The sequence below is a fragment of the Gadus macrocephalus genome, chromosome 3 (genome assembly GCF_031168955.1).
Source record: "Gadus macrocephalus chromosome 3, ASM3116895v1".
Taxonomy (NCBI): domain Eukaryota; kingdom Metazoa; phylum Chordata; class Actinopteri; order Gadiformes; family Gadidae; genus Gadus; species Gadus macrocephalus.
Window position 1 is genome coordinate 6357051 of NC_082384.1, and position 25000 is coordinate 6382050.

At 46.1% G+C, this 25000-nt stretch overlaps 2 protein-coding genes and 1 long non-coding RNA gene across 3 annotated transcripts in view; 2 read left to right on the plus strand and 1 right to left on the minus strand.

The window, feature by feature from the left end:
• LOC132453841 (uncharacterized) overlaps positions 1–25000 on the plus strand; it is a 154683-nt gene that overhangs the window by 95036 nt on the left and 34647 nt on the right. The gene's annotated exons all lie outside the window — the stretch shown is intronic.
• The window catches only part of LOC132453840 (PC-esterase domain-containing protein 1A-like), a 168845-nt gene that overhangs the window by 84988 nt on the left and 58857 nt on the right, over positions 1–25000 (plus strand). The gene's annotated exons all lie outside the window — the stretch shown is intronic.
• pcdh7a (protocadherin 7a) lies at positions 173–13934 on the minus strand. The gene is made up of 3 exons (XM_060046853.1): positions 11015–13934; positions 9653–10814; positions 173–4897 (listed from the first exon to the last, which is right to left on the minus strand). The coding sequence occupies exons 1-3, from the start codon at positions 12430–12432 to the stop codon at positions 4091–4093; spliced, it is 3387 nt and encodes a 1128-aa protein (XP_059902836.1). The 5' UTR covers positions 12433–13934; the 3' UTR covers positions 173–4090.

Genomic DNA, 25000 nt, shown 5'->3' on the forward strand with positions numbered 1-25000 from the left:
ACACAGTAACAACGCATACAGCTAGATACAAACACACACAGACATACACATAATAGTTGCGCAAATACAACATTCCCATATATAACCATGTTTCCATGAAAAACAGATATTTTCATGGCAAGTAAAAAACACATGTTCCAACCCAAGGGCAGAACATGTGGATAACTAAATGTTCTTTATTAATTATCCTTTCCCTCCTTTAACTCTCTCTCTCTCTCTCTCTCTCTCTCTCTCTCTCTCTCTCTCTCTCTCTCTCTCTCTCTCTCTCTTTCTCTCTCTCTCTCTCTCTCTCTCTCTCTCTCTCTCTCTCTCTCTCTCTCTCTCTCGTGCTGTTTCCTGTCCTCTCTCTCTCTCTCTCTCTCTCTCTCTCTCTCTCTCTCTCTCTCTCTCTCTCTCTCTCTCTCTCTCTCAGATTGGGTTGCAGTCTGGGTCTGAGGATGACGCCTGGTTTGGTTACCTAGGCCTCCATCCCACTCCTCCCTGCTCTCTTCTTGCACATATGGCTGACGGCACAACCTGACACCGACCGGCAGGTGAAAAAGATTGGTATAATGAAAGACACGGGTCATTGGTGGGTTACTGGGTATGCTTATGAACATATCGGCACGCGCATATGTGTCTGATGGAGCTGAGTTGTTGGATGTTTGTTACCAGATTAGGTATCTTCTTTCCTGTGTCTTGGTCAGTATGGGTCAATATGTGTGTTTGTTTGTGTGTCTTTGCGTGTGTTTGAGTGTGTGAATTGATTCCCCACAGTATTCGTGCAGGCTGCCCCACAAAGGAGAACACACGCTGTGGATTTGCCTCTGTGACAGATGCACATCATATTTAATCCTGGGGGGATTTCTTTGAAATGAAAAGCTGCTTTTCATTTTAATAATCCAGAAATCCTAATGTGTATCCCCCTCCCACTCCTCATACGGTAGTAATCACCTTTTCACTGAAGTATCATTGTAGGGCAAACACGGGTGACGATGATAGGTCTGCTACTTTTATACACCAGGGCAAGGATCGCAGACTTATATTAACCACTTTAGTGTCATACCCTTGCCATCGTACATAAGAGGAACAGACCCCTAACTAGCGTTCTGAGTGAGACCTGTGTTTGTACTACGATGACACGTCTTTGTAAGGATCCATTAGAGGAGGGTCGGCCGGGGGGCGGGACTCAGGGCAGCGATCTTGCGGGCCATCCTTTTGTTTGTCATGGCAGTGGGGCACCCCGCAGACATGACCTTCACTTTGCTTTGTAGCACTGTGTGTGTGTGTGTGTGTGTGTGTGTGTGTGTGTGTGTGTGTGTGTGTGTGTGTGTGTGTGTGTGTGTGTGTGTGTGTGTGTGTGTGTGTGTGTGTGTGTGTGTGTGAGTGTGTGTGTGTGTGGCATCCATGTCTATTTGTGTGTGTGGATGGTGGTAGATAGAGGAGACATTGGCCATATATTGACAGGAGTGTAATGTGACCAGTGTGATCATGAATGTGTCCAGTGCCAGTGGGCATCCGGCTGACCCACATGTCTCTCTCTCTCTCTCTCTATTGTCCAGTGTGTCTCTCACTCTCTCTCTCTCTCTCTCTCTCTCTCTCTCCATTGTCCAGTGTCTCTGTCTCCATTCTCCTTCTCTTCCCCGCCTTCTTTGTCTCCCCCTCTTTTATTTTCTACCTCGTAGTTTATCTCTATCCTTATTCTCACAATAAAAACCAATATGCATTGAAGTCCTTCAATCTGTAGAGCTGTAAGTATGTGTGTATGTCAGATAAGAGCTGGGCATTTCTTCTACAGAATGAACTTTTGAATATTTATGAATATTTATCCAGCATCAAACTATGCAGTTTAAATACACACTAAACATTCATTATTATCTTCAGTACTTCCATCTCTTGCTCCGATCTGTTCACAAATCTGGGTTAGAGAACACCCTTATTAGCTACACTCGTCAAAGTGCTCAGTGCTTTGTCGTTCCTCTGCTTTACGACTACAACCATTTTAATCTGAACAATGTTCAGATCCATTTCATCACAGCCACTCCAACCATTCACTTATATTTTCGCCCCGGTTCTGATTGAGCAATCTCAGGATGAAAACACCTCATTAAACAGGACCACCTGTTGTTCAAAAACACTTTTTTGGTGATGTGTGAGTAGGGGGGAAGGGGTCTCGTGTTCCTGTTGTTGGAGCCTCGTATGGGGAATTGAAGATTGTACTGGCCTGATCGACTAGCTTTGATTCAAAGTTCAGTGTTCGCAGGACACACACACATACAAACACACACACACACACACACGCACACACGCACGCACGCACGCACGCACGCACGCACGCACGCACGCACGCACGCACGCACGCACGCACGCACGCACGCACGCACGCACGCACGCACGCACGCACACACACACTTATTCGTTTCAACACTCTCCCCCCTCCCAACCTCCTCCCTATCGTGTCACTACAGGATCTCTATGCAGGGTGTAAATCTAGTTTGTTTCCCAGCATGCTACCGTGGGGCCCTGAGCATATCACCGGCACTGTCATACAAAACACATTTAAAAACTAAAAGTTGAACACATGAAAACTGAGGCAGTCCCTGAAGCACACTGAGAGGAACCCACCAACTCACAGGCCCACTCACATCCTTCACACCGAGGGAGGGAACAAATCCTGACATGTGGAGCAAAAAAATATGAAACACACAAACAACCAAGACAGTTACACACTTAAATCGTCACACACACTTGTTCTCAACACATACACAAACACACACCCACACACACACACACACACACACACACACACACACACAGACACACACACAAACAAACTGAGGTAAGGATGAACCGTTGGCTTGGAGGATATTACGAAGTCAGGTTCACACTCTGTAGCTCCTCCGCAGTTAATTACCCCGTGTGATCAATAATAAATTAGGCTGGCAGTTATTGAACGAATGTGTGCGTCTGTGCATGCGTGTATATGCGTGCACGCTCCGCCTGCGTGCTTCTGAACCTTTGCCCTGTGCGCATGAACACAGAATTGCCAGTAAGCATTTTCTTTCCCTGGGAAAGATTAAGAGGATTGGCTCTGTAATGGATTAACCTCTGGAGTGTGTGTGTGTGTGTGTGTGTGTGTGTGTGTGTGTGTGTGTGTGTGTGTGTGTGTGTGTGTGTGTGTGTGTGTGTGTGTGTGTGTGTGTGTGTGTGTCTGCGTGCGTGAGGGAGAGAGAGAGCGCGAGAGAGAGAGAGAGAGAGAGAGAGAGAGAGAGAGAGAGAGAGAGAGAGAGAGAGAGAGAGAGAGAGAGAGAGAGAGAGAGCAGGAATAGGGAGCCTATCTATGAATTGATTAGCTTAAGAAGCCCCTTTCCTTCCCCTTTAATGGCCACATCAGCACTTTTCCAGTGCGGCAACGATAATGCAAAGCTTTCTGTCCAACCAGCAGGACGCAGCCCCTTTAACACGGCTTAGCTGTCACTCAGACATCACCAATGGAAGTGCAGACTCCCATACCCCCAATGTCATAGGGAAACGTGTGTATGTGTGTGTGTTTGTTTCTGTGTCTGTGTTCTGTGTTTCTGTTGTGTGTGTGTGTGTGTGTGTGTGTGTGCGTGTGTGTGTGTGTGTGTGTGTGTGTGTGTGTGTGTGTGTGTGTGTGTGTGTGTGTGTGTGTGTGTGTGCGTGTGTGTGTGTGTGTGTGTGTGTGTGTGTGTGTGTGTGTGTGTGTGTGCGTGTGTGTGCATATGTTCATATGTGTGTGTGTATGTTTTTGTACTTTGTCTGCTCAATACCAACTTCTGGCCTGACACACCACTGACAGGTTCTGACATACACACATAATCACACACACAAACAACCTTTTGGTGAAGTTCTGGAGTGATGAAGTGCTGTTTAGACCTCAACAATGGTATGTCCATTATCTCAGCAGATATATGGATAGGAGGATAAGGATAACAGACAGCGCGCGTGCGAGAGAGAAAGAGAAATAGAGAGAGCGATAGAGAGAGAGAAAGAGAGAGAGAGAAAGATGCATATAATATTCAGACTTGTTAAATAATGATGAGATGACGAATAATAAAACAACAAAGCAAGACGGGAGAACTTTGCACTACTAGCGAAAGGACACCACACTGCTGTTCTCCGGGCTCGCTACCTGTTTGCTGTACTTGTTCCCGGTCTGGCAGCCGTACTCGGAGCACTGGTCCGAGCCCAGCGACATGGCGTCCGCGTTGCCGCCGCTGCTGCTGCTGCTGGAGCCGGCGCTGCCCGCACAGCCCCCGCTGCCCACGAAGGTGTTGGACGGGGGCAGCTCCTGCACCGCCTGGTGCTTCTTGCCCTCTGCGGGCGGGGAGTGGGGCTGCAGGTGCACGGCGGGCAGAGGGGAGCTGGACTTGTAGTGGCGGGCCAGGTCCGGGCTGGACTGGTGCATCCGGCCCCCGCCCATCCGGGGGCTCGCCGGGTCGCTGTCCATGGCGCAGTAGCGGGCGGCCAGCCGCTCGCTGGCGCTGCTCAGGTCCTCCTCGTCCTCCTCGTTGGCATGGCGACGCAGTCCGTTCACCGTGACGATGCCGCTGTAGAGGGAGCGGTCCTTCCCGCCGACCGGGGCCGGGCCTGCGCTACGCTTGTCTCTGCGCGGCTTCCTCCCGCGGTCCGACCCACCGCCGCGGCCCACCTGCGGCTGCGCCCCCTGAGGGCTGAAGAAGTCCTCCTCCGGCTCCTTCTTCCCGGCCTCGTAGCCGTTCTTGCCCTGGGCGCCGCACTGGCGGGCGGTGACCACCAGGAGGATGACGAGGATGACGGCCGCCGCTCCCGCCAGCACGCCGATGGCCACACTGAGGCGCTGCTTCCCCAGGGCTCGCTCGCTGTCAGGGTCCCCCGCTATGTCCAGGGACAGGGGGGCCATGAGGCTGCGGGCCACCTGGGGTAAGAAAGGAATGTCTTCATCACATATCTGTACAGTCTTTACCGTACATGCACTACATGAGACTATACACAACCATCATGTACGACAAAATAGAATAGAGTATCTTTTGACTGCTATTAGGGTTACACACAGCAAATGTTTTGCAGTGTCTATATATTCTGTTAATGTTACTACATCATTTGAAAATGCAGACCCAAAAAAGTATACAGAATCTGCTCATGGGTCCAATGATGATACACACCTTCAGTAAATAAAGTAGGCTTAGCTCAGGAGGTAGAGCGGTTCGACTCGTAACTGGAAATCCATGCTGAGTGTCGAGGTGTCCCTGAGCAAGACGCCTAACCCTAACTGTTCCTAACGGGCTGGCTGTCGCCTTGCATGGTTGACTCTGACGTCTGCAAAATGCCCTAAATGTAAATGTGAATGTAAACTGAAGAGGCATTGCACCAATCCCCTGTCTCATCGATTAACAATGTTCTCATTGTAAATGATGGCGTCTGCGAATATTTGCTACGGGCTTTGCAATCACGGTTTATTTAGGACACGTAGTATTGCACCGTATAGATTTCACAAATCTGCCACACAATGAATGATGCTGGCTGACGTGAAGCATGTAGGTTTTTATTACATTATAATACACTCAATTGGACCAAATTATTTAAATATATATTATTGCTGGGAAAAATAGAATAATAGGATAATACGATATAAATTGCGTCTAAAGACCCCGGCAAGAGAGTGTATATCGTCGTTAAGCTGTCAATCGCCGCCTTGGTGAGTACGTCGTTTAGAAGGTTGCATCCTTAATTATTGAATTATCATGATTTTCCCATTTTTTTATTCACCCTAGTTGCTGTAGCAACTAGGGTGAAGGAAGCCACTGAATGTAAGCACTGGTTACAATCGAGCCGCTGGTGCTGTACAAACCATGTCTTAATATCTGGACTAACGTCCTTGGCTCCTTGCCCTGTGCTGAGATAGTGCTTTAATTTGGACTTGTTAATTTTTTCTTGAATTCATAGTTAAAGCTTGAATTCATAGTTAAGCTGAATAGTTAATTTTGAGGTTTAAGTGTGCCTGGGCACAATATGAGTTACGAAATTAATCAAAAAAGCTATTGAATATCAAGAATTGGCTTGGAGCCCAGACACATGCACTATAGAATAGTTCCCAATATGATAAGTAGATGACTCAATACACCCACACATGTGCATGTAAGCACCTCATAAGAAAAGAGCCAGCAAGCAATCATCTTTGAGCAACAAAATACCAATAAAATAGTAATTTGTGAAATAATTTGTTCTGAAAAACCAAACAGCCATTACATTAGCCATTAACATATAAAATCCTGGATTTCAGAAAAAATTAGGCACATTCTAGTGACGTGGGATAAGGTCAATCATCAGCGCTCATCAATACTAGCAACTAAGCAGTATTCTGTGCGTAACTCTCACTGTCTTTTTCCGTCTATCTCACACACACACACACACACACACACACACACACACACACACACACACACACACACACAGCCCCCCCCAACAACCCACCCCCACACACACACGCGCGCACGCACAAACAAATGCGTGCCCTCATATACATCCATTTTGCATGTTTCTTGTTTGTCATAGAACCTAATTTGCAGTGGCAGTGATGTTTTACACAGCCTGTAACTATAGCAAGTGTCTCACGCATACCAGTTTGTCTATTTGATTTTCCTATAGCGTCACACGACACACTTCAACTTCCACTTATTGCTCTCACCTCAAAGCTATGAATGAAGCCCTGTGTTATATTTCCTTGCATCGTCACCATCCATCAGTGGACCATCAATATCAGTCCTCTTCCTTCTTATCCTGTATTACGTCTATATTCCATTATATTGTCTGCTATCCTCCTTTTCGACTGCGATGGAGTTGTCTTTAGAGACTACCTGCACTCAGGTGCATTGTTCTGCCTTTGCCTGCAGTATTTTATCATTTTCATTCTCTTGGCCATCTATCTGGCTTAGCGCACCCCTGCCTGGGTTGTGTGTGCGTGTGTGTGTGTGTGTGTGTGTGTGTGTGTGTGTGTGTGTGTGTGTGTGTGTGTGTGTGTGTGTGTGTGTGTGTGTGTGTGTGTGTGTGTGTGTGTGTGCTTGTGTGCGTGCGCGTGTGTGCGTGTATGACCATTACACACAAGCAGGACTTGTATGTAATGGTCTGTGTATCCATGAGACATTCAGCAATATGTCCACATGTCCACGGGCCTCAGTCTCAAAAGCCCGTCCCATGTGTTTACCGGAGCACATGGCAATCCATAGCTAAGTGTTCCACTGGACAGTGTCCCAGCGACCTCTCTCTCTCCCCAGTTTGAGTGTCTCTCTTAAGCATCCTCAACTCCCAGCGGTATCGCCCACTCCTTTGGTGGAGCTTTGTTCCAGCAGGGACAACACCACCATCCAGCTGAACCCCCAGTATCCTGCTCTGTGTCACAGAGGGATTCAACGGCATGTCCCAGACAAGATCTTTTTTTTATTTTCTTCCCCCCCTGACAAAACTATTGACCGGAGCTTAAGACGCAGCCTGGTCTTTGTTGCCGGGTAATGGGTTTAAGGCACAATGCGAGAGCAAGCGCATGGGGCTTTGCGAGAGAGGCTCACTATTATGTCTGATGTTGTGGGCCCGACCAATCCTAACAGTGTTGTGTGAGGATATAGATCCTCTTCCTGTCTCCCAGCCGCTGCTCGTGATTTATACCCTTCCAAGAACATTGGCGCATTGTTGAAAAACATCAGTTACACTAGTATGTACTCTGCACATTGAATCTACACAACAAGATGATTTTTTTCCAAATCGAAAGAACGTCCAGACACAAAATGCTTAAAGCCTCCTCTTCTTTGTGTCTCAGATTCTGCAGATAATTATCCAACATGTGCTTCCGTCACAGAGTGGAACGACTAGAGCGCCTCTCTGCAGCACTGCTGCACTAGGAACAGATGCGTTCCTCCCCTAATTACATCTGCCGTTTATCAACCACTCCGTTTGATTTCATTATGAGACGAAAAGTATTCTCTCCTGAATGACTTCTACTCAATTACCCCACCAAGTTCCTAACTACAAACAAACTCAACTGCGCATGCTATAATCTTCAGGGTCCTCGATATGTTACTCCCCATTGTTTCACGTCAACTGCTGCTATCAGAGTACCCTGTTACATTGCCAACTAGGAAGCGGTATTGTACGATTCTAACTCGTACAACTATTTCATTGAGGCCTATTTTTGTTTGGTGCAATGCGTTGCGGATCAAGTGTAGATAAAGATTATCTCTGGTAGCACATTTGTTTCTAAAATTCCAGATCAAAAAGGTATTGTGCACTTCCTGTATCATCTGAGACACAGACACTTAGTCTGTGAAGGACATGTCTGGACAGGACGTTTTAGCTCATCTTCCCACAGGCTACGTGAAAGGTGCGTGCGCTTTGGATGCCATCATATTAATTAGACATCCAATATGACCAGCTGTGCCAGGAGTATGGTGAAAGAGCTAAAGAGTCTTGCAAACACTGCACACCGCCTTGGCTTGGTCTCTTTTAAGATAGGATGCCAAGGCCAACCTTTAAAAGGTCCAACATTTTAAGCAAGAGGTTAGCCTGGTGTTTTCCTCGTAGTAATAAGTATATTTTTGTCTTTTGAAAAAATCGAAGCCATGATAGCATAATCGAAAAACATATAACCTGAGTTGAAGTCCTGACCAATCGATCAATCTCCATATCTAGTTTGTTGTGGTTCCACCAGTCAGGTTGTTTCCAGTTAAGACCCATTCCGTGTAACGTGCATCGACAGTTCCCCGCGCCTAGGAACATGATCATTCTTTCAAAGCAAAAGAGAGTGAAACGCCCCATTCACACAGATTTGAGCTTGCCCACCATCAGACATTTGATGTTTATGTCTGATCTAAAGTCTGATTTGTGAGAATACTATTGTCACGACACGCACCTACTGCCTTAATTTAACTGTATGATATACTGTTTGTGATCAGCAATGGCTTCAACACACAGAACTCTCACCCATGTGCTTCAGTTGAATTTCATCAAGGACCAAATCTAGGACAGGTTCATGTGTGTGTCTCTCTCTCTCCCTTCCTCATTTTGCACTTAATTCACACTTCATGTCCTTTGCCTTCCCTTTTCAACACACCCTCACACATTAAGCCCCAAAAAATACACACACAAACAAACACACACACACACACACACACACACACACACACACACACACACACACACACACACACACACACACACACACACACACACACACACACACACACACACACAGAATATAACTTAAATGATAAAAATGTATTTTTTTAACCACACATTCATTTTGTGCTAGCACATAGATAACACTCAAGATCCAACAAAGGAGCAGCAAAGAAGCCTGCATCACCAATAGCCTTTAGAGGAGAAACTTGCTTCTTTCAGTAGGACAAATGTTGACACTCTATCATTATTTCCTCAACAATCAACATTTTTTCATTCACAGAGCATATGAATATCATTCAGCTCATTCTATGCACAAGCACATTAGTGAACCACTTCAGATGCCATAGATCCCACCAAACGCCATTACCTATGTGCAAACACTGAGATATCTGTCATTAAAATGAATAGGAGTTATTATAAACTATCATCAAATCATGTTGAATGTTAATTGAACAGTGAAAGAAAGAAAGATAGATCCAACTAAACAGAGAGAGACAATTACCTGTGCGTCCACCAGAGTGGCGTTGGTGAGGCTGTCGTTGATGAAGACGTGGACCAGGGCGGTGGCACAAAGCGAGGGCAGCCCGCTGTCGTTGACACGCACCACCAGGCGGTGCAGTCCTCGGTGTCTCCTCTCCAGAGGCTCCGCCAGGGTGATCACTCCGTTGGCATGGCCGATCTCAAACAGACGGAAGGGGTTTCCCCCGACCAGGGCGAAGTGGAGGTCTGCGTTGGGGCCCGCGTCCGAGTCGGTGGCGGCCACCGTCCTGACGATGGTGCGGGCGCTGCTGGCGGGTGGCAGCAGGGTGTAGGACTCGTTGGTGGGGGAGATGATCAGAGGGGCGTTGTCGTTCTCGTCAGTCACAAAGAGCGACACAGTGGCCGTGGCCGTCTTGCGAGGGTCTCCTCCATCCACGGCCCGCACACGGAAGGTGTACGCCGACACCCTCTCTCGGTCAAACGACGAGGAGGAGAAGATGGTTCCTGTGTTGTTCTCGATGGAGAACAGCTCGTTCTGTTCTTTGTCTCCGTCTCCTCCCGGCTTCTTCTCCTCGCTGCCGTCCATTTCCACGAAGAGGCTGAGCTCGGCGTTCTCGCCTTGGTCGGCGTCGGTGACGGTTACCATCCCAACAGGGCTGTTGGCGAGGAGGTTCTCCTTGACGTAGAACGTGAAAATCTCCTGGACGAATTTGGGAGCGTTGTCGTTGCGGTCCGTGACCTGGACCACCACGGTGGCTGAGCCCTGCAGAGAGGGGGTGCCCTTGTCTTTGGCGATGACCCTGAACTCGTACCTCTCCTGGTGCTCTCGGTCCAAGACTCCTGTCGCTCGGATGTCCCCATTTTCGGTGTCTATGTAAAACACCCCGTTAGCGGAGGGGTCCAGGGAGTAGACCACCTCTGCGTTCTTCCCGCTGTCTGCGTCCGTGGCGACCACCGTCACAACCCGTTCACCCTGCGCGTTGTTCTCCCCGAAGTGGACCTCCACAACGTTCTGGGCGAAGGTTGGGGCGTGGTCATTGACGTCCACCACACGCACCATCAGGGAGCTGTTACTGGACAGGCTGGGACTGCCAGAGTCCACTGCCACGATGGTGACACTGTACTCCTTGGTGGTTTCATAGTCCAGCAGGGCAGAGGTGTGCAGGAAGAACTTCTTCTTGTTCCTTTGGATCAATGACAAACAACACAAACACACACACAAAAACACACACAATCAATACTATTGTTGTAGCTATTCAGACTGTGAATTCTTCAGTTTTATCTTAAACCAAGGAAGCCAAGGAAAGGTTTGGGAAAAGGCTTTTGTGGTAAATGACTTCTCTTTAACTGCTAAACTATACACATATATGTTATAAATGGTTACCTGTCAAAGGCCTCATCTGCAGGTAATGGGGGTAGTGCTGTTTCTCCTGCTGGTTTCAGCGTGAAGGGGACATCTCCGACCACAGTGCACGTCACAGCCCCGTTCTCCCCCTGGTCCCGATCGGACACCTGCACAAGGGCCACCGGCGTGTCCACCAGGACATTTTCCGGCACCATGGCCGCACCGTCACGCACGGGTATGCGTCCTATCTTGCGGATCTCCACAACAGGGACGTTGTCGTTTTCGTCGCGCACTGCCAGGACGACAGTCGTGCGGTCAGTGCGCGGTGGCTGGCCCCGGTCCCTGGCCGTCACCGTAAACCTCAACTGGGCCACGTCTTCCCGGTCGATCCTATGGAGGACGCTCAGCCACCCCGAGGCCTCGTCCAATCGCAGCAAGCGCCGGACGGACTCTGTCGCCGCTCCAAAGACGTACTCCACCTGGCCGTTGACGCCCACGTCGCGGTCCGACGCCCTGACCTGGAGGACAGGTGTCCCCGGCGGGGCGTTCTCCGCCATCTCCGCCTCGTACACGGCCCGCTCAAACCGTGGGCTGTTGTCATTGACGTCGGTGATGGAGACCCGTAGCAGAGCTTGTGAAGAGCGGGGAGGACTGCCGCCGTCTCGGACCCGGAGGATCAGCTCGTAGGAGTCTCGCTGCTCCCGGTCCAAGGGGCCCTTCACGATGAGCTGCGGCTGCTTCTCCCCATCAGGTGTGTCGGCGACCTGCAGCTCAAACACGCTGCTTCTGGCCCCTCCTCCGTTCTCCCCAGTCCTGGTCCTCCTGTCCCCAGGGGCCCCTTCTGTTCTGGTCACAGGGCTCCCCACTGCTGTGCGCCTCGACACAACTAACCCAGGCCCACCATCTTGGATGAGCTCATAGCGATCAATTCCGTTGCGGCCAAAGTCGCGGTCCGTGGCGGTGGGCAGCAGGTATAGGGTTCCGATGGGCCGGTTCTCCTCCACGGAGAGCTGGAGCACAGGTGATGGAAAGGAAGGGGTGTTGTCATTGATGTCTGTGATGACCACACGGCCTTCGAACAGGTCCACCCAGCTCTGAAGGGGTCCGATTACTGAGACCTCAAAGTCCAGGAAACACTCGTTCTCATCGAATATCATCTGACATTGTGGAAGCTTCTCCCGGTCGATCCGCCGCGTGCTGGTCGTCAGCTCACCTGTCACGTTGTCAATCTTAAAATACTCAGAGCCACTCTCCAGGGCAAAGGTGACGTCGCCGTTGCCCGTGCCTGCCGTGAGGCCCAAGTCGGCGGCCACGTTGCCGATCTTGACGTCAGGGGGGCCCTCCTCCGCGACGCGGTACCGGAGAGCTGAGTCTGCAGCCGGCAGCTGAGTCAGCACTTGCAGCAGCAGAGCCACGAGGCTCAGAGCCCATGAGTGCACTGCACCAAGCCTCTGCATCGCTCCCACTCTGCTTCTATGTGCTCCACTCTTGTTCACGTCTTCCTTATGGCTTCCTGCAATGGCGTTGCTTGCACTCTCTTTTTCCAGGGATTTCTCCCTTGTTGTGGTCCGTTAAGTCACCTTCACACACACAGCGGGGGACTCAGGTTTAACGTGTTCTCACCTGAGGTCCGGAGCTCCTCATCAGCGCTTCGCCGTCCGCGATGCAGCCTCACTTCTCAAGTGAAGAATGGCTTAGTCTTTATGTTTCTCTTGCAAATCCACAATCGCCTTTATAATGATATGTATTACAAGTGCGATCTCTTGACAGTTGACACGGAAGAAAGATATCAAGGAAAAATACAGAGGAAAAAATAAATCATCCGCCGCTTATAAATCCACTTGAGTCCAATAATTGTCTTGCAGCAGAAATACCGGTGTCACCCTTAAAGTGAATGAAGCCATTTGTAATATCTTATTACTGCAGTTACACTTTGGGCATTTCAGTGAGGCTACAGTTAAAAACTGCAATGCAGCACTACACAAAGAAATACTGTCGGCACTTCGGCTCCGGACGGCACAGAGAATAAATCGTATCCCCTCAGTGGGAGACAATTCCGATGAGCTAAACCTCCGAAGCCCAGCGGATGTTTCCATATGAAGCGATATTGTCTTACCTTCAGCTAGAATTTGCTCCGCTGCATTTTATGCTTTTTCCGCAGTGAAGCAACGTGCCAAGCCATTGGATTCCTGCACGTAAGTTACAAGACAAGAGTGCTTTTCACAAGACGTTCATGGGCCAGCGGAAAGCGATCGCCCTAAAGTGAATGGTCCGCGGAAAAAAACACGACTTCGGCACCGGCACACGTACGATTAGTCCCGTGAGCGCTTGTAGGGATGTTTAGCTAATGAACCAAGTGAAATGCGTCTTTTCCAAGAGTCCCGCATTATCTCCTCTCCACGCGCCTCCTCCTCTACGTCTTTCGCTCACCTGCACGTTCTACTGCACTGCCTGTGCGCGCGGGACTTCTGCTGTTGGTCTCAAATGATGCTGCAGTCCTCTCTCTCTCTCTCTCTCTCTCTCTCTCTCTCTCTCTCTCTCTCTCTCTCTCTCTCTCTCTCTCTCTCTCTCTCTCTCTCTCTCTCTCTCTCTCTCTCTCTCTCTCTCTCTCTCTCTCTCTCTCTCTCTCACCCCCTCTCTCTCTGGTCACTGCAACATTTCCCTGACCGCGTAACTTGATCGTTGAGCTGCAACGAGAGAGGGGGTGTTGGGTCGCCGTGTGTCGGTACGGGGGAACGTTGCTCCCCTCCCTGTCATAGGATTAAATGGCTCGCTGTCCCGACTACTGACTACTGACAGCTACTGAGGCTAAATATCTGTATTCACAGTCACCCGCGCGCACACACAACACGCACACACACACACACACACACACACACACACACACACACACACACACACACACACACACACACACACACGCGCGCAAGCGCACACGCGCGCACATACACGCACTCACACGAACTGTGTGTGTTCGTTCGGCTGTGTGTCGGCTGCTCATATTCCTGAAAGATCCAATAAAACAACTTGCTAGTTTCTAACTGAAGCAATCATAGCATGTAGGCCTACATATATAGGCTACTAGGCTAAGCTGGGCATTCTTATGAATGCTAAAATTTGACCACTCCAGAGTTAATTAACAACAATTACAACCCAAACTAATTGTAGGCCTACTACTATACTGTCTGCTACAACCATGTATACTACAACAACTATGTTAATACTACTGCTACTGCTACTCCTACTACTACTAATACTAATACTACTACTACTACTACTACTACTACTACTACTACTACTACTACTACCTCTATGTTTCTTCTACTACTTCTGCATATACTACCTACTACTAGGTAAACTACTGCACAATAATAGTAGTGCAATATTATTAATAATAATAATTATTAATAATAATAAAATAACAACGATGGTTGTTATTCTATATATATTTTTTTATTATTTTCCAACCACTGTATAACTACATGCATCCAACTTGTTTAGCTATTCTTCCTCGTGGAGCTTCCAGTCTCTTGCTCTTGTGTTCTTTGTCTTTGTGCAGGTCGGGCCACGCGCTGCTCCGGGTGCGCAATGCAGCAACGCCTGACGCTCGCGAAGAGCGGGAAAGGGATCATGGCGTTTATAGAAGCCGAGTAATGCATTCCCTTTACCCAGCATGAACACGCCTTGCGTGGCTTGGCGTAGGTGGGCGTGAATGGGCCCATTTGGGGCAGTTAAAAAATAACTCGCGTATATTAAAGAGGGGTAGAAAGTAACGAACGTATAACTGTCTGACATTTAAAGCGATCGCTCTCCCTCCAACGCACTTTTCTCTTCTTCTCTCACTTTATTTTCTCTTCTCATCCCTACATTTTCTTCGGGATTAATAAAGTACCAATCCCTCTATATTTCTGTCTTTCTATGTGTCCATGAATCTATCCCTCTATATATCACACTAGTTCTCTGTGCTGCGTCAGGAGGCATGCAGGATGTGTTGGTGCTTAGCATTCCGGAGGTATCGACACGCGCTGCCATCTAGCGCTCCCTCGCGCCCTCTGTTCGATACACGTGGGCTTTGATTTCCCTAGAAATCAATCGCGGATGTCGTAGTGCCTTGCTTGTGATTGTGTGTGTGTGTGTGTGTGTGTGTGTGTGTGTGTGTGTGTGTGTGTGTGTGTGTGTGTGTGTGTGTGTGTGTGTGTGTGTGTGTGTGTGTGTGTGTGTGTGTGTGCGTGCGTGCGTGTGCGTGTGCGTGCGTGTGTGCGTGCGTGTGCGTGCGTGTGTGCGTGCGTGTGCGTGCGTGTGTGTGTGTGCGTGTGTGTGGGGGGGGGGGGGCGTGACGTGGCTGGTTATAGTTGCGTTGAAAACGTCAGCAGTCCGGTTGTTGTGTGATAGTAAAAAGTATCATTGAATCGTTTCATATTCAGCAAAGTCGAATTTCCAAAAATGGCAACAAATGTAATTTCCATCATTTTCATTGTAACTTGATATAATGAAATGGAGCATTCCAGGAGGGTTTGATGGTTGAAAAAACAACGCAGTGCCAACGAATTATTAACATGAAGGCATTATTGGAGCAAAACAACTGAGCGGAAGGGGAACTGGAAGTTGTATAAAATAGAAAGTAACCCATGCGTATGTGTAAGAAGAATGCCTTAGGAGTTTTAAATTGGTAGACTTTGTAAACTTCTTTCATTCTCTCCCACAAACACAACAGTTTCACCTTCTTAAATTATTCATTGCAAATCATATTTTACATATCATAAATTTAGAAAATTCTCTTTTTTGCTACAGTTGCAGTGCTGAATATGTTGCATAATAATACCATCATAGAAAAGCAAGAGTAATTGTCGACATTCTGGAACAATCTTTCTCTTATATTAAAACCCAACAGTCCGTTTTTGGAGAAAATTACACATTGGATGACACAGACACAGACAAACACATGCACAGAAGGTCAACAATCCTGACAAAGGCAAAGGCATCCTTTTATTTCCCTAATGAGTCTTTATTTTTTTCTCTACTTTTTTTATTTATCTCTCTTTAAATCGTCTCTCCTGCTCTCTATACACAGCTCACTTTTACAGTTTAGTCAGTTCCCAGCAAACTTCTAATTTCTCTCTCACTGTTTCTTATTCAGCAAAGTCTGACTTAAAATGTTGTAAAAGAAATCAGCAAATGTTTGGATTTGTATCATGATCCTTTTCATTGTAATTTGATAGAATGAAATGGAGCATTTCTGAAGGGTTTGAAGGGTGACAGAGCAACGCAGTGCCACGGTACTATTAACATGAAGGTATTATTGGAGCAAAACAACTGAGCACCTGTGAAAAGGGAATTGGAAGTTGAAGAAGATAGAAATAGAAAGTAACACATGTGTATCAGTAATTAGAAGTCACAGAGAATATTCACTTTCATTTCACCTTTTTGCCACAGTAATGGCACTGAATATGGTGCAAAACATATTCACACACACGTATCAAAAATGGAAGCCCCTCTGAAAATAGCAATCCCTTCCCCCCCTCCCTCACTCCATGCACACATCTTAAGTGCACCATTCATGCAGGGCCTTGACACCAAGTGAGGGGAGCGGGGGTAGGTGTACTGCGTACACAGGTGCACTGCGTACAATTTTTTTGCCACGGTGACCTGTACTGGCCTGTTCTGTGGAAGATGCCAGTTGGTACTTCCAAAATGATGTCATCATCTACGACAGCACCGAGTAGCCATAGTGTTAAGGTTCCTTGATAGATTTATACATTGTATTTAGATATTGAGACTGTAAACTATAGATCATAGCTTGCAAACAAGCTATTGATTTTGTTGTGTGGAGCTTCATCTCAGCAGCGGTTGGTGTTGATGGCTGCGTTCGAGAGAGGGTTATGCTTCTCTGACACCAATAGAATAACACCACAATGTGCGGATGTGTGGAGCATCATCTGAGCAGTGATTGATACGTCCGAAATAGAGTTAAGATGTCGTATATGTGTGTGTGTGTTTGCGGGTCTTTGGGCATGTGTATCAGAGCTCTGGTATTGGCTTGTGTGGATGTGTGTGTAACAGAGCTCTAGTGTGTGTGTGTGTGTGTGTGTGTGTGTGTAGTTGTCCGTGTGTGTGTGGGTAGTGTTCTAATACAGGCGGGAATAGGGGGTTGTTCACTTACACTTTAATTGAAAGGCTACTGTTGAAACATGGTGGTGCAACATGATGGGCTAAATGGTAGAGTAATTCTTATTTTTAATAATTATTGGGGGAGTGTGTGCGGATGATGGCTTGTTGAAGCAGCCTCACCTGGTGGAATCTGATTGGACTCTGGGGCTGGGTGAGACTGCATACCCGTTGCACATTGAGTAATCAGTGTGCATAGTTTAAGTCAGCCATCTCCACACACACTGAGGGAGATCTCCTGGGTGGCAGGTCAGCACCCTTGTCCCGGTCAGTATCAAACAATTTTGCATAAACTGGATTTCGAACACCACCAGCCTGCGTCCTTCACCCAGAAGAAGTCACCTAGGTGGAGTGTGGCAGCCATCTAGGTGGCATGTACTAATGGACTTTGCCACAATTATATACCAATTGTAGCAAATGTATACTTAATATTCATATGCCATTCCATAAAGAAAGATTTCACTATATTCTACACACTGCACCTCTAAGCCTGGAAATAGCTAGAAGCTACCCTGGATGATAAGCAGGGTTTATGTGAGGAAGTCATTGGTGGTCAGATGGTCACATAATGAACCGGAGAAGTCTTGGAACGTTCTCTATCCAACATGGCACCCACTCTCTCCCCTGCTCTCCAACTAATACACACTTTAAAACCTTCAATTATTATTGTAAAGAATAACAAAAATATCATTGATTTTAATTGGGTCATACTTAAAAAAGGTAAATCAACTATTAATTAACGTTATTATTATTGCAGTAGAAAAACAAAAACAGCTTTTAACTCAAAACTACAATGTGTTAATTAACAGTTCACTAATGATCAACTAATCATTAACTAATGGTGCTAATGTTTTCTCATGGTGTTCATGTTAACTAAGGTATTAATTGACACATTATTTAAGGGTAAGGGTGATATAGGGTACCCTGACCTTGACCCGAACCCCTTTGCCAACCCCTATGCTACAGTAATGCTGATTACTGCATTAACTAATTGTAATGGTATTGTCAAAAATAAACCAAATAATGATGATAATAATTCTAACCATTTGCTCAGAACCATGAACATCTTGACCCCCACGGCCCCCACTGCCCCAATGGCTAAATGATCATCGACCCCCACCAGCCAGGGCCCCCCATGTTGTTGAACGTGATCCCATTATGATAATGGATCACATTCAACACCTGCTGTGATCACCCGGCACCACCAGTCTGCTTTGAGGTGATGCATAACCTTCATAGTGTAAAAAAAAGAAGTGTATTTCAGTATATTTACTGTTGCCTGTGTTATAGTCGGCTCTCGGACCACAACAAATGCAGCAGCCACACACAGTTTGGAGAAGTAAAGTATATTTATTTGACAAAAATGAACAAAAACTTACGTCACACAGGAATGATTAACCTGTGTGACCGAAGAGGACTACATGTTATCCGAGGCACCCAGGGACACAGACTGGCCCAGCTTTTGTAAGAAGGAGTGATTGATGGCAGCTGCCGTCAATCCCTAATCAGCCTTGTCTCCCAACAGCCAATCCTGTAAAATAAAACATAACCCTGCATGGGGCCGTAACACCTGACAGAGAAAAACTCAACAAACAAAAAAAGCAACAGGAAAAAACGAAAACCCAATCATCAGCTGTGGGAAACGCTGATGGTGTTTAAAACAAGCTGCTGAATCACTGATAATGAAGACCAGGGAGTATCCTCCACTTTCCTTTCATCATCAGAATATCAATCAACCTGTCCCATTGGGAGCTCCCGCTACAGCTGAGGCTGTCAACAGGATTATTGTTGGAAAATAAAGGCAAGGGCCACAACATTTGTCAGTTTAGTCTTGTTTGACTACCACACTGCCTGTAATATTTACTACAATGGTTATCTGTCAGAGCATACAACCTTGGATTAAATATGGCTTAATAAATCATATAACGTGATTTTTTTCGAAAACATAGAGGCCTGCTGCATACAATAAGAAAAGTATGAGGCTGCACATTGTAGAGGGAATACAAAACAGTGACTGAGAACAAGGGTTCGCTGACGGATTTTGTAGAGGGTAGCACTGGGTTCAGTCACAGCTTCATTCTCCGACTGGAAGTGGTGTATACTTGGCTGTGTCAGGGGTTTTGTGACATCTGCACAAATATGAGTCAAGCGGTTGAAGTGGGTTGCAACAAGCTCATATAACCACGTGAAGCAGAAATCAACAGTGAGTCAGGCAGAGTGTGGGCATCTCCCCAAGCACGTGATGTGAGTGAATAACAGCAATATGAAAGATTGAATGAGCCAAGCTCTGCAGTGAGAGATTAGGTCACAATAGCGCCGGGCTTCCCCGCATGCTTCTAAACCACTTCAACTACAACCACAGAAAATAAGTGATATAATCATCAGATAATGAATAATAATCTGGAACATTTAACACTCTTTGGTAACATGTTACAATAAATATACCCAAGCGAATCATACACAATAAAACAAAAAGATGGAATGAAAGAAACAGAGAAGCTGGGACTGTCGCAGCAAGAGTCTCTGATAGAGAGAAAGGATGTATCAGGCCTGACGGGCGAGACACATGGGGGCACACATTAAGAGTTTCATAAATTGGCAGTAATCTCAGCTGATTATGTGTTTGCATCCACTCAAACCTGCAGAGTTGCCGTGTTGCCATGCGTTTCCACTCTTTGTTAGTGAGTATCGACCGCTGTGTCTCTAATGTGTGTACCCGGCTGAATTTCATGTCCTTCATGTCACTGGTGTAGCACATGCCCGCTCTGTTTGTTTTCTGTGCCATAGTCAATTTGTCTGTTTGTGCTTGTGGATGTGCTTGATATCCGTTTATTTTGTGTGTGTGTGTGTGTGTGTGTGTGAGTTTGTGTGTGTGTGTGTGTGTGTGTGTGTGTGTGTGTGTGTGTGTGTGTGTGTGTGTGTGTGTGTGTGTGTGTGTGTGTGTGTGTGTGTGTGTATGAGTTTGTGTGTATGTTTGTGTCTGCTGGTGTATTCTCCTTTTGATTAAACTCCTGGAGTGAGGAGCTACCTGCTGTGTCTGCGATAAACTCCTGTGACCTTTCTGACAAAAGACAAGCACACCCCGCACACACACAAACACGCACACCCCAGACAGACACAAACACACACACACGCTCACAAGCAGAATCACACACACAAACACACAGCACACAGACAAGTGATGAATGGTGTTATTACCAGAGCCTCTTTAGGGGCAAAGATATGCTAAGAGAACAAACACACACACACAAAACACACACTTTTCAAACGTCTGTGCTTAATCAATTAATCAATTAGTGTGTGTGTGCTAAACACACACACACACACACACACACACACACACACACACACACACACACACACACACACACACACACACACACACACACACACACACACACACACACACACACACACACACACAAACACAAACACACACACACATTTAGATATACAGTTGTGTTTACACACACACACATAATTTGTAGTACAAACCAAAGAATCAAATGATAGATTTCCAAATTGATATATATGTGAGAGAGAGAGAGAGAGAGAGAGAGAGAGAGAGAGAGAGAGAGAGAGAGAGAGAGAGAGAGAGAGAGAGAGAGAGAGAGAGAGAGAGAGAGAGAGAGAGAGAGAGAGAGAGGGGGGAGGGGGAGCAGGGGAGAACTAGAGAAAGCAAGAGAGAAATCCATGTATTTTAAATCCGACATCAAAAATATAAATGCACACGCACCCACCTCCACCTATAAAGACTAACACACAACAATGGACAGAGAGCACTCTAAATTACCTTGATTGGTTGCTGGGCAGACGAAACACCAATATAATGGAAATATAATATCGTTGATATCTTACTCCCCCACTGACACATCCTATATATTAAATACACATCCTTTTATCGCTCTGCTTTCTTTATGCAGAATCAATTGTTACCACAAGCCACCTCTCTTACTCATTCCCATTCTATCCCTTTTTCTCTCTCTCTTTGTCTTACTACTCTCTCCGCCCCTCTTCTCTATTTTTGCTGATTGAGTCCATCCTTAATATTTCATGTGAAATGTGGCTCCTTTTGATAGCGATGGCATATGTGTGTGTGTGTGTGTGTGTGTGTGTGTGTGTGTCTGTGTGTGTGTGTGTGTGTGTTTGTGTGTGTGTGTGTTTGTGTGCGTGTGTGTTTGTGTGCGTGTGGCTGTGTGGGTGTGTGAGTGTTTATGGGGGGGCCTATGTTCATGTGCCAGTGCCGCAGTATCAGATTCTGCTCTCACAGCTGTGGGCTAACCTCAGCGTAGTTGTGATCTGTCTGTCTGCCACTCAACCTTCAACCTCTCCTCCTGTTTCTCTCTGGCTTCTTCTCTCTTTGCAGGTGCGTCTCAACGATGAGAATATTTTAAAAAGTACATTTATTTCAATAATTCAATTTAGAAAAATGAAACTCATGTATAATATAAATTCTTTCAGTAAACAGTGAATTATTTCAAGCCTTTAATTGTATTACTTTTGATGAATATGGCTTGCAGCTCATGAAATCCAAAAATTCAAAATCTCAAAAATCTCCAAAAATAATAAGTCGTAAGAAAAAAAGAAAGAAAAAAAGGACATACAGAAATATCGGCCTTCTGAAAAGTATGTTCTGGTATATGCACTCAGTACTTGGTTTGGCCTCCTTTTGTATGAATTATTCCATCAATCGATCAGTGGATCAGCCTGTCGACCTGCTGAGGCGTTATGAAAGCTCAGGTTGCTTTGATTGCGGCCTTCAACTCGTCTGCATTGTTGTATCTCATGTCGTTCATCTGCCTCTTGACATTAACCCATACATTTTCTATGGGGTTCAGATCAGGCGAGTTTTCTGGCCAATGAAGAACAGTAATCCAAGGGTCATTAAACCAGGTATTGGTACGTAACGTGCCAATTCTTGCTGGAAAATGAAATCAGAATCTCCATAAAGCTTGTCAGCAGAAGGAAGCATGAAGCCCTCCAAAACGTCCTGGTAGACGGCTGCGTTGACTTTGGACTTGATAAAACACAGTACACCAACACCAGAAGATGACATGGCTCCCCAAATCATCACTGATTGTGGAAAACTTCACACTGGACTCCAAGCAACGTGGATTATGTGCCTCTCCATTCTTCCTCCAGACTCCGGGACCTTGATTTCCAAATTAAATGATCGACAGACCACTTAGTTCTCTTAGCCTAGGTTACAAGCTTCTGCATTGTCTCTGATTCAGGAGTGGCTTGACACAAGGAATGCAACAGTTGTAGAAGCCCATGTCCTGGATACGTCTGTGCGTTGTGGCTCTTCATGCACTGACTCCTGCCTCAGTCCACTCCTTGTTAAGCTCCCACACATTTTGAATGGCCTTTTCTTGACAATCGTCTCAAGCTGTTATCCCTGTTGCTTCTGCACCTTTTTCTACCACACTTTCTCCTCCAACTCAACTTGAATATGCTTGGATACAGCACTGTGAACAGCCATCTTCTTCAGCTATGACATTTGAGGCTTATCCTCCTTTGGAGGGTGTCAATGACAACTGTCAAGTCAGCAGTCTCCCCATGATTGTGAAGCCTACTGAATCCGACTAAAAGAGCAAAAAAAGGCTCAGGAAACGTTTGCAGATATTTTGAGGTAATTAACTGATTAGAATGTGACACCTTGAGTCTACAATATTGAACTCTTTTCCTTTTAACATTCCAATTTTCTGAAATACTGAATTTTGAGATCCATGAGCTGTAAGCCATAATCATCAAGACTAATACAAATAAAGGCTTGAAATATTTCACTTTGGGTGGAAAGAATCTATATAATATAGAGTTTCACCTTTTAAATGAATGAATTATTGAAATGAAGTACATTTTCCACAATATAAAAAAATATTCAGATGTATATTCTCTTAAATCACCTTCCCCACATAATGGTATATTAGGCTGGTGTGAGAGTCAGGGAGGGACTGCGGCCCCCAGCTCTGGTCCAGGGAGGGTTTATGCGGGCTGTACGATAGCAGAGATGCTTTAACCTGCCCTAGACAGCTAAGTGACAGCTCATATATTGAGGTAAGAGTGATTTCATTGGAAGACATGAAATTGAGCTGGATGGAGATTGACCTTCCGAACCAAAGATGAGGGGAATAGTTCCCATGAGGGGTTACTTTCATGCACATGTGTGTGTGTGTGTGTGTGTGTGTGTGTGTGTGTGTGTGTGTGTGTGTGTATTATTGAGTGTATGTGTTTGTGGTGTGTGTGTGTGTGTGTGTGTGTGTGTGTGTGTGTGTGTGTGTGTGTGTGTGTGTGTGTGTGTGTGTGTGTGTGTGTGTGTGAATGTGTATTAGCATATGTAGGTTTGTGTTTGTTTCTGTGTTTGTGCGCGCCCCAGTAAAGTGTGTATGTGTGTGTGCTTGTGTGTGTGTTTATCAATGTGTGTGTTTGTGTGTGTGTGTGTGTGTGTGTGTGAGAGTGTGTATGCATGTGTGTGTGTGTGTCTGTGTGTAAGTGTATGTGTATGTGTGTGTGTGTGTGTGTGTGTGTGTGTGTGTGTGTGTGTGTGTGTGTGTGTGTGTGTGTGTGTGTTGGCAGGAGCTACAGGGCAGATGCCGCCTGCGCCCCAGGCCCACTGTTTTACAGTCTTCTGCGGAAATGTTCCAGTGCCAACCATAGCTTCCATTGTCAGCCAAGAATGCACTAAAGGATCCCCCATTCCTTGTGGTACAACCAAAAGCATGTATTATATGTACTATTATTAATATATATAAGCATGAAAATTAACCATCCCAAAATGTACACACACTTGCACACCAACGCACCCACACCCCCCCCCCCCAACACACACACACACGCACAATATATGTTACACTATCTTTTTATCCATCATCATACCACCCCGAGGTCAGTCTATTGCTCTAATCTGTCCTTTTATCACTCTCCTTTACTCTCTTCTGCTCATCCTCTCTGTCTCCTCCATTCCTCTGACCCTCATGAAGTTTTATTTCCTCTCTTTTCATTTCTCTCTCTCCCTCTATTGCATCCTTTGTTATAATCTCTCCTGTCTGGCTCATATATCTTCCCATTCATCTTTTCTTGCCACACACCTTTTCTGCCAATCACACACACACACACACACACACACACACACACACACACACACACACACACACACACACACACACACATGCGCGCGCACTCACACGCACACACACAACCGGCGCACAAAACAGAAGAATACCGATGATTGAACACTAACAAACACAAACCTAAAGGTACACTCATACACTTTTACACTTCTTACTACTTCTACAACAAAGAGGTTATGGTCTCTCTCTCTCTCTCGCTCTCTCTCTCTCTGTCTCTCTCTCTCTCTCTCTCTCTCTCTCTCTCTCTCTCTCTCTCTCTCTCTCTCTCTCTCTCTCTCTCTCTCTCTCTCTCTTTCCTTTAATGTTTATCGGATGCTATTGGAAAAAGAAAGGGTCAACCACATTTGACCTGTTTTATTTCTGTAGCTGTTTACCTGGAAGAATTTAATAAAAGCCATGGTAACAATGTTGCCATGGCCACCTTAAAAACAGCTGGCAATAGTGGATATGAATGGTTTATTAGGTGAGTGCTGCATGCAGCGCTCAACTATTGTTCTTCATAAGTTTTATAAGTGTCAATGCTGTAGCATTCACTCTAGATATTAAAAATCTTGATTGGTGTGAATGCTGAAAGCATTCACATCTTAGAAAAGCTACGTATTTAATTGTATTATTCTCTTTATTCCGTCACTTTTTCTGTTCGCGACTCCTTCAACATACTTCAACGTAGAAACATCATTCAAACTTTAAAAAGTTCAGGGCTGTTAGTAACATTATGATATTATTTTCT

Bases quoted from the DNA above. Each gene is read 5' to 3' on its own strand.
- pcdh7a (XM_060046853.1), bottom strand. From the start codon at position 12,432: ATGCAGAGGCTTGGTGCAGTGCACTCATGGGCTCTGAGCCTCGTGGCT. The intron at 10,815-11,014 runs GTAACCATTTAT...ATTGATCCAAAG, and splicing joins GCAGATGAGGCCTTTGACAG to GAACAAGAAGAAGTTCTTCC. The intron at 4,898-9,652 runs GTAATTGTCTCT...TTCTTACCCCAG, and splicing joins CCACTCTGGTGGACGCACAG to GTGGCCCGCAGCCTCATGGC.